At 31.2% G+C, this 13391-nt stretch overlaps 1 protein-coding gene across 5 annotated transcripts in view; it reads left to right on the forward strand.

Annotated features, from left to right (window-relative positions):
- The window catches only part of LOC139486151 (coiled-coil domain-containing protein 158-like), a 59269-nt gene that overhangs the window by 5414 nt on the left and 40464 nt on the right, over positions 1-13391 (forward strand). For all 5 annotated transcript variants that reach the window (XM_071270890.1, XM_071270889.1, XM_071270891.1 and 2 more), the window contains exons 2-7: positions 2146-2180; positions 2990-3087; positions 4576-4773; positions 8715-8784; positions 9626-9735; positions 9983-10073. In XM_071270890.1, the coding sequence (XP_071126991.1) occupies positions 2146-2180; positions 2990-3087; positions 4576-4773; positions 8715-8784; positions 9626-9735; positions 9983-10073 (602 nt within the window). The remainder of the gene's footprint in view (positions 1-2145; positions 2181-2989; positions 3088-4575; positions 4774-8714; positions 8785-9625; positions 9736-9982; positions 10074-13391) is intronic.

Below are 13391 nucleotides of genomic sequence, written 5' to 3' on the forward strand. Positions count from 1 at the left end.
CAAATCTGCTAACATAATACTTGAACATTGATTTTAAGTAAATCATTATGGTCAAATAGAATTAGACATTTTTGTACTTAAACATTTATATAATGTAAATCATGACCGTAAATTGCAATTTAGAACCCCGTCCAAAAGAAAATATTTTCCTTAATCCTTAATTCACATAAATCTGGCAGTTATTGAGTCGGGTGGATAAATTATTTGACAGAATTTTCTACTGTTATATACTTGTAGGAGCTTGTTTTATTGAGGTTTTACAAAATTTATTTAAGAAAAAAAGCCTTCAACTCCTTGAAGTTGATATGCATTAAAAATATGAAAATTAAAAGGAATACTGCATTTTAATTATTTAGTCATGTTGTATAAAATTAGTTACATGTTTACAAACAGATATGAAATATGACAGTTATGTCAATGATGGTAAAAAATAACACAAACAAATTGTAATTGCTATATCTAATTTAATTAGAATATAACAAACAAACAGAAAAAATCAAACTAGGAATAAATGAACCATGCATGCTTGTCTTCAAATTGACAAGAAAATATATCCTTCAGATACAAACATTTGTAATTTGTGTTTGCTCATAGAAAATTTACACACCCAATAATTTGCACTTTATAAAACTTTGTATTGAGAGAACATGTAGAATGTTTACAACATGATGAATGTTCTATGTTATTAGGAAACAAAATAGTTGTGTTATAATAAAAGTAAATCAATTTAGAGATGGGGTTTAAATAAAGATGTAAAGACTTACAAATAAGCTTGTAGTTTGTAAGAATTAAACTTTTATTCAACTTTGTTATGTCTATATATAAATTTATAATAGCTATGAATTTGAGACCAAAAAAATGGTATATTTTTCTTATGGTTCAAGAGGGTAAACCGTATACTCAGAATAACTGATGATAGGTGAAATATTTGCATAGATAATGATTTAAAGTTGATCTTCTAGTGGCAAATATATGATATCCTGTATATTCAGGACCAAATCAAATTACAATACATTGTATATTGAAATTTGAATCTAGTAGTTTGTTTGTTTGTGCAAAATATCTAGACCAAAATGAATGGCAAAAAATCATTAATGTTTGGCTGCCTCTGAAGAAGAGGACATTTTGGATCAGCATTACAACACTGGTTACTTACCAAACTCTTTGTTTTGTTGCATTGGTTAATGCGGATGTTGTACATGTTGAACTCTTTTTACAAGAGGCATCAGATTTAACAACCCATTCTTGTGTGAGTCAATGCAAGGCTGCAACATAATTTTTGCTATTTTAATCATTATTAGAAATACAAACTTTTTGAAAGGTTTCTAATGTTTATAAAAGTTCTTAGACCTTAGGCATAATTCACCACATTGTTTACAATACCGGGTTGTGTATTACATTCACCATTTCCATTCTTAATTTAATGATCATATTTTAGATCATGACACCTATTTCACCTGAAAAACAGGAAATAGACTTGGGACAAGATTTCCAGGAGATTTTGACGTGGATATATAACTGATGTACTCTCCCTTAAAAATGTGATGAGTAGCCTGGCAACACAATGGCAATATAATGTTCACAAAGAATAAATGACTAAAGGGAACTTTAAGATATGAAGCAGTTAATGTATATTATCGCTATTTTGTGCATTTTTCCTTTGATCTTTGTTTGTGATAATTTTTCATATCATACTGCTCGCTTGAGATGGTAAATTATCACTATAAAGTAAGGAGGCACGTGGCGTTGCTAATGAAATTGACATGAAATTGACAACGTCTTCATAGGTAAAATAACGATAAACAGATTATCATTGGTCATCTCAACTCGATTGCTTTCCTCGCTTTCGCTGTATCTATAGAAATCTATGCTGTATACTTTTTTCTAAAACTGGCTAAACATAAGATTGCTTCAAATGAGAAGCTTGAATACAAGAAATGATTTTGATGAAGATTTAGCTATAAAAACAAATGCATTTATATGAAAACTTGTGTGTCAAAATGAATATTTTTAAAGGAAGGTTATGGTCCGAGAAGTAATATGCATAAAGGATAGCAAAGCTTTTTGTTCTTTTATGTAACTTCAGATGATCTAGTTATTTTATTGCTCTTTGAAATTTTTAATTAAAGATAATTTTTATTTCAGGAAATTCCATTGGTGAAGATTATGGCCATACAGATGTAAGTACAACAGACAAGGACCATGAATGCTAAGGTCAAATGTCTAACAAATACACATTGCTTATAACTGATCTTCAACTACAACATATCTCTACTTAACAAATTAGATGAATTGGTATGATGAGGGGGGATAGGACCGTTATCGAGACTCCGGGATCAGGTGTTTTTAAGCTCGGGATTTCGGGATTGACCCTTTCGGGATTCAAGAATTCTTTGTTTTGGATTTCGGGACGTCGGTATTTACTTTATTTAAATTCGGGACCTCAGGATTTCGTGTTTTTTAAGCCCGGGATTTCGGGATCAGGACCCCTCCTATCCCCCCTCTATGATGTGATAGTAGAAAGGCATTATGTTTTCTGGTCTGTGTATCCTACTCATATTTCATCGGTATATAAACCTGACCAGATGACCATTCTTTATGGGGTTGAAGTTATTGATAAAGTATTTTTTTCCTGAATCTTCTGTCCCATCACACTTTTGAACTGTTATCAGAGTTTATTTAACATTGAAATGTATTAGGGTTTAGCTTGTGTGAGCAGCGCATTTGTGTGCTATGGACACATATATATTCATTTTATACATGTACAGTGAAACCTGAATAAACCAAATCCTGCATAAACCGAAAACCTGTATAAACCAAACATGTTCTTAAGCACCATCATATCAAATTATATGCCTTGTGAACCTGATAAAACCGAATAAAATCTTAAGTCCAGAAGAGGTTCGGTTTACACAGGTTTCACTGTATATGTTTTTGTCATACAACAGAGATACTAATTGTAGTTCAAATTAATTTTCTTACATTGTAGTCTCTATCAGGAAAACCCAATATGACACCCCCTTCTCCCTCAACACTGTCAGCACTGATAGATATAACAGCAGAACAGAAAACTATAGCAGATCTCAGGTAATTATTTAAAGGGACTTTTTTTTACTCGTCTATGTATTTGTATGGTAGATTATATTTGTTCTTTAGATTATAACAGTTCTTGTGAAGTGTGTTCGATTTTTTTTTCCAGTTTGAAATTTTACTATTTGGTGAAACCTTACATGTATATGATGTAAAATCTAAACAGTCTTACTGTATTGGACAATAGGATATTGGAAGAGGTTGTTTTAAACGCAAGCCGGTATTTGTGGACATCGAAGTTTTAGAATATATATTATACTCTTGAAAATTGAATTATTAATTATATATGCAAAAGGGTTTAATTTCCTTTTTATCATTTTAATTAAAATCAACAAAATATTTTGTTTGCCTGAAACACAGAAATCTTATTTTACATTTTAGTTTGGAATGAAATTGCTTATAGTCTAATTGAAATAGTTTTAAAAAAAAATGAAATTGAATAAGTCCTGAATGAATTTGGAAAATTGAATATAGCTTATAAGTTTTTATGGAAATTTTCAGAAAATTAGGTGCTACAGTTGTAAATCCGAAGTAAGATATAGATAATTATTTTAGATTTATAAACCAATCACATAAATATGTAATATTCTTAAGTCCATGCAATATGAAAATAGAGCTTTATAAATTTGGTGCTTCTAAAGCAATATATTCTTGCAAAATTAAAAGCAAAAATATCCTGGACTATTATTTGGAGATTTAACCAAATATGAAATAGTAAGATTCAATTCAGAGGAAACAAAATGTTATATATGTCTTTAGTTATGAGTTATTGATTTATCACATAAAATGTATGAATTTAGCTTGCCACAGTTGTAAATTGCTGTAACATCTATTATCAAAGTGTATAAGTTTGATGGAAAACTGAGGTTTTTATTATTTCCAAGTGATTGGTTTATAGAACAATATAAACTATGGGACAATTAGTAAGGTTAGGTCTTTTTATGTAAATTAAAAGGTGCATGGGACTCACAGATTTAGTAGATAGTAATTGTATGTAGAGGAAGCTGTAAAGATGATAAATGTTTAGTTATGGAAGACAGTATTAGTCATAACTAACACTTTGTATTCTATCATGCCTTATTATGTTTTATTTAAAGTCATTTCATCAATAATTAGCATGTTTATTTATTTTATAAAACAACCTGTAAACATTTTTTGAAAAAATTAAATACAGCTTTTGATTTCAGCTTTTGCCTCAGTCCTGGAATAAAAAACCTTTAAAGGCCATATTTTTTATTTCAATCTTGATTATGAAGGCATATTTTTTTTGTATCAGTCTATTCGCTCTATATATATGATTTATAACAATAGATCAATTGCAAATGAGACAATTTTTTTTCCAGTTAGACAGATTTTTACAAAGTATTGTTCAAATACATATTAATGTGGAATAAGTTTATTTTTAACATAGAGACAAGAAAAGGATACTTATAAATAGTCTGTGGAGATTTTTGAAAGAAAAATTCTTGTAATTGTATTTTACAGGAATCAACTTGACTCTCAGAGGAAAGAAACTGATCGTTTACAGCAGACTCTGTATAGTGGAGAATTCTCCAACTTTAAGTCTGTTCCAGTATCTCATCACTCAGGGTTACCAAGTAGTCCATCTAAAACTGGGTTCTCTACCCTGCCATCTACAGAACTATTCTCTGCTAGACGACCTGTATATGATTACAATCCCCCGTAAGTAGTCCATCTAAAACTGGGTTCTCTACCCTGCCATCTACAGAACTATTCTCTGCTAGAAGACCTGTATATGATTACAATCCGCCGTAAGTAGTCCATCTAAAACTGGGTTCTCTACCCTGCCATCTACAGAACTATTCTCTGCTAGACAACCTGTATACGATAACATTCCCCGGTAAGATTTTAACATACCGGTAACTGATTTTTATACGACTGCAAAATTTGAAAATTGAGTTTGTTCCAACAGTTTAGGAATTAGGGGCCAAAAAAGGGCCCAAATAAGCATTATTCTTGGTTTTCGCACAATAACTTTAATATAAGTAAATAGAAATCAATGAAATTTAAACACAAGGTTTATGACCACAAAGGGAAGGTTGGGATTGATTTTTGGAGTTGAGGTCCCAACAGTTTAGGCATTAGGGGCCAAAAAGGGGCCCAAATAAGCATTATTTTTGGTTTTCGCACCATAACTTTAGTATAAGTAAATAGAAATCTGTGAAATTTAAACACAAGGTTTATGACCATAAAAGGAAGGTTGGGTTTGATTTTGGGAGTTTTGGTACCAACAGTTAAGGAATAAGGGTCCAAATTTGAACTTTGTTTGATTTCATCAAAAATTCAATAATTGGGGTTCTTTGATATGTTAAATCTAACTGTGTATGTAGATTCTTAATTTTTGGTCCCGTTTTCAAATTGGTCTACATTAAGGTCCAAAGGGTCCAAAATTAAACTTAGTTTGATTTTAACAAAAATTGAATCCTTGGGGTTCTTTGATATGCTGAATCTAAAAATGTACTTAGATTTTTAATTATTGGCCCAGTTTTCAAGTTGGTCCAATTTGGGGTCCAAAATTAAACTTTGTTTGATTTCATCAAAAATTGAATAATTGGGGTTCTTTGAAAAGCTGAATCTAACTGTGTATGTAGATTCTTAATTTTTGGTCCCAATTTCAAATTGGTCTACATTAAGGTCCAAAGGGTCCAAAATTAAACTTAGTTTGATTTTAACAAAAATTGAATCCTTGGGGTTCTTTGATATGCTGAATCTAAAAATGTACTTAGATTTTTGATTATTGGCCCAGTTTTCAAGTTAGTCCAAATCGGGGTCCAAAAATGCCAAATCTAACTGTGTATGTAGATTCTTAATTTTTGGTCCTGTTTTCAAATTGGTCTACATTAAAGTCCAAAGGGTCCAACATTAAACTAAGTTTGATTTTAACAAAAATTTAATTCTTGGGCTTTTTTGATATGCTGAATCTTCAAGTGGTTTCAAATCAGGATCCAAAATTATTATATTAAGTATTGTGCAATAGCAAGAAATTTTCAATTGCACAGTATTTTAAAAGCAATAGCAAGAAATCTTCAATTGCACAGTATTGTACATTAGCAAGAAATTTTCAATTGCACAGTATTGCGCAATAGAAGAAATCTTCAATTGCACAGTATTGTGCAATAGCAAATATTTTCAATTGCACAGTATTGCGCAATAGCAAGAAATATCTAATTGCACAATATTGTGCAATAGCAAGAAATTTTCATTTGGAGTTATCTTTTCTTGTCCAGAATAGTAGTTGAATCAACTTAAATCATTGTTTTATACAATATACAATGTATATTCACTTTTACTACCAACTGATAAATTAAAACAATCTTTACCATTCAGTGATAACAAGCACTTTATTTTACATTTTAATATTTTCTGATGTATTTAAATGAGTAGTTATTGTTACAAACTCCATTAGAAATTTGAATTGAGATCAGTTTTTAGAAATAGGAAAGGGGGATGTGAAAAAAAAATGGGGGATTAAATTTTTCTCATTTCAGATTTCATAAATAAAAAGAAAATTTCTTCAAACATTTTTTTGAGAGGATTAATATTCAACAGCATAGCCAATTGCTCAAAGGCAAAAAAAATATTTTAAGTCTCATTAGACGGTAAGACCACATTCATTCTGTGTCAGAAACCTATGCTGTGTCAACTATTTAATCACAATCCAAATTTAGAGCTGAATCCAGCTTGAATGTTGTGTCCATACCTGCCCAAACCATTCAGGGTTCAACCTCTGCGGTCGTATAAAGCTGCGCCCTGTGGAGCATCTGGTTATCAGTTTAAATTAACAATGGTATACTTCAAATTCATTTCAATGAAGTTCTGTCAAAAATCCTGTTTTTGACCAGTCAGTATTTTATCACTTTGTTCTTGTCAGGATGCTGTCTTTGTTTCTTTTTCAAGGGTAATACAGGGCATAAAAAATGTGGTCATCAATGACCTACTAGGGAAAGTGGTTCTGATGGCCACCCACACCTGTTTCAAAGTAAAATATTAATCCCCTATCCAAAATCAATTATAAAAAAAAATAATTTACATTTATTTCATTTTTGTCGAGCCTGCAACTTTTGTTGCAGAAAGCTCGACATAGGGATAGTGATCCGGCGGCGGCGGCGGCGGTGTTAGCTAACTTCTTAAAAGCTTTATATTTTAGAAGGTGGAAGACCTGGATGCTTCATACTTTGTATATAGATGCCTCATGTTACGAAGTTTCCGTCAGTCACATGTCCAATGTCCTTGACCTCATTTTCATGGTTCAGTGACCACTTGAAAAAAAAGTTCAAATTTTTTGTAATGTTGAATTCTCTCTTATTATAAGTAATAGGATAACTATATTTGATATGTGCGTACCTTGCAAGGTCATCATGTCTGTCAGACAGTTTTCACTTGACCTCGACCTCATTTCATGGATCAGTGAACAAGGTTAAGTTTTGGTGGTCAAGTCCATATCTCAGATACTATAAGCAATAGGGCTAGTATATTCGGTGTATGGAAGGACTGTAAGGTGTACATGTCCAACTGGCAGGTGTCATCTGACCTTGACCTCATTTTCATGATTCAGTGGTTATAGTTAAATTTTTGTGTTTTAGTCTGTTTTTTTCATACTATATGCAATAGGTCTACTATATTTGTTGTATGGAATGATTGTAAGGTGTACATGTCCAGCGAGCAGATGTCATGTGACCTTGACCTCATTTTCATGGTTCAGTGGTTATAGTTAAATTTTGTGTTTTGGTCTGTTTTTTTTCATACTATATGCAATAGGTCTACTGTATTTGTTGTATGGAATGATTGTAAGGTGTACATGTCTAGCGGGCAGATGTCATGTGACCTTGACCTCATTTTCATGTTCAGTGGTCAAAGTTAAGTTTTTGAGTTTTGGTCTTTTTATCTAATACTATATGCCATAGGTCAACTATATTTGGTGTATGGAAATATTTTATGATCTTTATGTCAGTAGCGCAGGTTTCTTTTGACCGTGACCTCATTTTCACGGTTCATTGCACAGTGTTAAGTTTTTGTGTTTTGGTCTATTTTTCTTAAACTATAAGTAATAGGTCAACTATATATGTTGTATAGAAACATTGTTAGCTGTACATGTCTGCCTGGCATTGTTCATCTGACCTTGACCTCATTTTCATGGTTCATTGGTCTTTGTTTAGTTATCTTGGTTAATGTTAAGTTTATGAGACAGTTGTAATAAAGCTTTATACTTAGGACTATCAACATAATATCAATGATTAGTATAGAAGGCGAGACATTTCAGCGTGTGCACTCTTGTGAATCTTTAGTGTAAGTTTCGTTTGCACCTTGTGTGTGTGTGCTATATCAATCCTTCATACATTTGTTTGTTATTTATTATAAAGAAATTAGAAATGTTTTATATTTGTGTGAAGGAAGTGAAGACGTAGTAAACCAATCAAATCTTTTTGAAAATACGAAAATTGAAACTTCAACTTATAGGATATGTTAGTCTATAAAAATGTAGGATAAACATCAATAAGACAGCAACCCAACGACAAAAAAAGACATATCAAAAGAAAATCAAGAGCGCAACACACATGTGTTAATTTTATAACAATATCATTGTTTTTTTATATGATTGACAGATCACATCTAGAAAAGGCTTTAAAAGATTCCCAGGAGCAGGTCACTGATCTCAGGAAAAGACTACAAGAGGTAAGATCTTAATGCCTCATATAAACTCAGATGTGACAAAATCCATCAGAATTTAAAGGAAGTGGATCTTAGCAAATATAGGTCTCTGTATGGCCTCCAACAATGAGAAAAACCCATACTGTATTATCTTCTATGAAAGTCCCCATCATGACAATATGTTAAAATATTCAAATGAAAAAAAAACTTCCATCAGGTTTATGACAAAGCTTGAAGGTTACAAAAAACATAACACAGATTTTTCTCACACCGGTCAGGAAATGTGAAAATAGCGTTAAAATTAGAGAAATATAGATTCCACAACTGCAACAAGTGCATTTACAAAAAAGAAAATGACCTACAACAAACAACAACCACTGAAGTTTAGGCTCCATTCCATTTGTTAAAAGGTGATCACACTAGAAGTGACACTGCATCCACAGTTTTGATATCAACAAAGTACAGACCAAACAAAGCAAGAAAGCAAACGAATACTGCCATAAATAGGCTGGCATTCTCTGTGGCAAATGAAAAAAATCCAAAAAAAATCAGTACAACATTTAGACAACAAACGTAGATATTGTAAATATTTTTGTAGTAAATAGTTTATGAATAGTTCAAATACTTAGGAATGATGTGATAATTTCAATAAATAAAGAGACTTAACACAAAACTCTCCAAATTTACAACATGCATTTTCTTACATAGGTTTCATAGTACTAATGTAAGACAATGTTCTTTTAATGCATTTTATTTTAGGCTTTATCTGTAATAAACTTTTATTTTTCTGCAAAAACAAATTCTGTTTTGACTGACAAAGGGAAGTTTTTTAACATGTGTTAAGCTATGAGTTTTATTTTTTCAGAACAGTGAAACATTTGAACAGCACAAGAGACAGTTTAGAAGTACTATAGAAGATCTGAAAGCCAAGTTACAACAGACAGTATCTAACAGAGACTCTGTATTAGAACTCAGGTAAGAAATTCTATAAAGAAAATTGAGGTCTTTACTTACACTATAGTAAAGGTTTTCATGAATATTGAAAGTGTCTTACTCAGATTTCAGAAATCCTTTCCCTCTTTAAGGAAGATATTGTGAAAATAAATAATTGTTAGTTTTTCCTAGAATTTTAATTTCAAAAGAATCATTCAAATGGGAGGTTATTGTTGTTCAAGAAGAACTACATTGCAACTGTATAGTTTTATATTAACTTTTTTTGCAGGCAAAGAGAATCGACTAATCAGGAATCAATGATCCATAAACTACAGAGCTCTGTTCATCAACTGCAAGAAAAATGTAAAGCTCAAGAAGAGGTAACTTTCACTCAATCCCACCACATAAAGCATTGTATATTTCATAGAAATTAAATTGCTTTTATGAGCAGTATAAATAGATAGTAGAAGATGAGATATGAGTGCATATGAGACAACTCTCCATCCAAGTCACAAGTTGTAAAAGTAAACTATTATAGGTCAAAGTACTGACTTCAACATGGATCTTTGGTTCAAACTGAACAAGTGATAAAAGGTCCCAACAATACTAGTGTAAAACAATTCAAACATAAACATGCTTTTATAAACATGAATAAAAGGAGATGATATGAATACACCAATGACACAGCAACCAAGTGGCCAAATAATAAAAAAGACATCTAGAAGGAAAAATACAATTAAATTTTTTTTATTGGATTTAAGGATGACCATGAATACTCTTTGCAAAACATTTCCAAATAATGATTGCATGAGAATCTATTTTTTTTTATACATATAATTGATTGATAGACGTGTGACTTAGTGTCATAGAAAACAGTGACTCTTATGACTGATACACCATTCTCAGTAAAATACAGAAAAAGAAACCTATTGCAAAAGTGCATTTAAATTCAGATTTCAAGCTCTCAATTTGAATCTGTAGCATGTGGTTTCAGCCATTTTAATTGGTCATAAGTACTATCTAAATTTTTAATGGACTTCCAGTTGTGTATTTATACTGCTTAGGCCTTTTTTTTTTAATTAGTTGGTTTACGGATCCGCCGACCCGATTTTGTTTAAAAGTGAAATAAAATTAAAATTTTGATTTCGTGTTGTTTTTTATTTCGCCGACCCGATTTTTCGAGTGCTGTGAATAAAAAAATCCGAGGCGTTCCAAAACGTTTTGTCTGTGTCAATAAAGCGTTTGTAGTGAACGGCGTATTTTGAAAAGCTTCGAAATGACGCAGACGAATTCAAAAACCCAACGAGGGAGGACCATGGAGTCTGACGGCTTCATCTACTTTCAGTTGAATATTAACTTTGATGGTCAACGTACTGAGAGCACTTTTATCAAATGCAAACCTAAGCAAACAATCGTCGATGCCATATTCGACAATATGGCTGATGAAAATGTTGCCATTGTCAAGGTACAAACAGTTTCGCCACCAAACAAAACTAGGGCAGACACCCCTACCAGTACACCCGTAGAAGTGCTTGGAGTCAGAATAATGTGTTTGGGTAAGGTAACATATCTTTGGGGGAACTGTTACCTTGTGAGCTACCACATTTAAATTCTGGCTCAGTGTGTCAGTTTAGCATTTCATTTCTCATTATCATATTCTCATCCTAATTATGCATCTGATTAGCCACTAGACATTAAACAACAATTGACCATCCATCCATCAAATGCAAAGCATATCAAGATAAGAGCTAAACTATTTCTCCTCCTCAACCCCTGTAATGTCATGAATGAACAGCATTTTTTTTTTTTTTTTTCCTCCAACTCAAATTTTTCAGAACAGTTATACGTGAACAAAAAAAAAATCTAAGATTGCTATTTTATTTTTATTTTTTTACCTCCTCCGACCCTAACCTTTGACACTAGTTGTCCGTAAACCAACTAATTAAAAAAAAAAGGCCTTATACAATAAATATATTGAAAGAAAAAAACCATTGTAAAAGTAACAAGGACTGTATAAAGAGAGATAACCCTTGTGGAACTAAATAGACAAGAATTTTCATTAAAATTTAATGTCTATTTTTAACAAGTCTGTTTATTTTTTCCGTATTTTACATTATTGAAATACTTTGATATACTTATGTAATGGTCATTCTATATATTTGTTTTTTTAATTTTATAACATTATTTCATGTGATCCTTTTTGTCGAGCCTTCGACTTTAGTCGAAAAATCGAGACTAAGAGATCCTACATTCCGTCGTCGGCGGCGGCGGCGTCCACAAATATTCACTCTGTGGTTAAAGTTTTTGAAATTTTAATAACTTTCTTAAACTATACTGAATTTCTACCAAACTTTGAAAGAAGCTTGTTTATGATCATAAGAAAGTATCCAGAAGTAAATTTTGTAAAAATAAAATTCCATTTTTTTCCGTATTTTACTTATAAATGGACTTAGTTTTTCTGCGAGGAAACATTACATTTACTCTGTGGTTAAAGTTTTTAAAATTTTAATAACTTTCATAAACTATCCTTGATTTGTACCAAACTTAGACAGAAGCTTGTTTATGATCATAAGATAGTATCAAGAAGAAAATTTTGTAAAAATAAATTTCCACTTTTCTGTATTTTACTTATAAATTGACTTAGTTTTTCTGCGAGGAAACATTACATTCACTCTGTGGTTAAAGTTTTTAAAATTTTAATAACTTTCATAAACTATCCTTGATTTGTACCAAACTTGGACAGAAGCTTGTTTATGATCATAAGATAGTATCAAGAAGAAAATTTTGTAAAAATAAATTTCCACTTTTCCGTATTTTACTTATAAATGGACTTAGTTTTTTTGCCAGAAACAAAACATTCACTCTGTGGTTTAAGTTTTTAAAATCTTTATAATGTTCTTAAACTATCCTGGATTTCTACCAAACTTAGACAAAAGTTTGTTTCTGATCATAAGATATTATTCAGAAGTAAATTTTGCAAAAAAAAATATCACTTTTTCCGTATTTTACTTTATAAATTGGACTTAGTTTTTCTTCAAGTTAACATTACATACAGTCTGCAGATAAAGTTTATAAAACATTTATTAGATTCATAAACTATCCTGGATTTTTTACCAAACTTGGAAGCTTCTTTCAATCAAAAGACAGTATCGAGAGGGAAATTTTTATTGATTTTTTTCCTCATTTTTGTTGAGTCTGCGATTAACAGCAAACGTAGGCGAGACATTGGGTTCCGTGGAACCCTTACAAATTTTTTCAAATAAGTATTATATAAAAAAAAATGCAGGTTTACTTAAAGAAATATTAAAATCCATGTATTTGAAATAAATATGCACTGGTATACTTCTGGTTATTGTAATAATAAGGATGTTTTAACAAGTTTGAAATATTTCCTATAATTTCTTATGAAACCTTTTGGCTTTTTTTCTATACCTCAATTAAAGTTTTGCTCAATAACCTCTATTTCTTAATAAAAATGTGTAAGATACTTTCAGCTAAAATATTTAAAGATTTTTACTTCTGATTTTTTTCAATTTGCTGTATGTTTCTTCCCTTAATCAGCCTCGTTCTGGTTTATGTGTGTACATGTCCCAGGAGGACTGGTGTCAGGTAAATTACTGTTGATTGATGTTCATGGTTATTGGCATAGCTTATTTGTCAGATACAATTATGCAAATTAGAAATAATTTGTATAACAG

Source organism: Mytilus edulis, chromosome 8 (assembly GCF_963676685.1).
Source record: "Mytilus edulis chromosome 8, xbMytEdul2.2, whole genome shotgun sequence".
Taxonomy (NCBI): domain Eukaryota; kingdom Metazoa; phylum Mollusca; class Bivalvia; order Mytilida; family Mytilidae; genus Mytilus; species Mytilus edulis.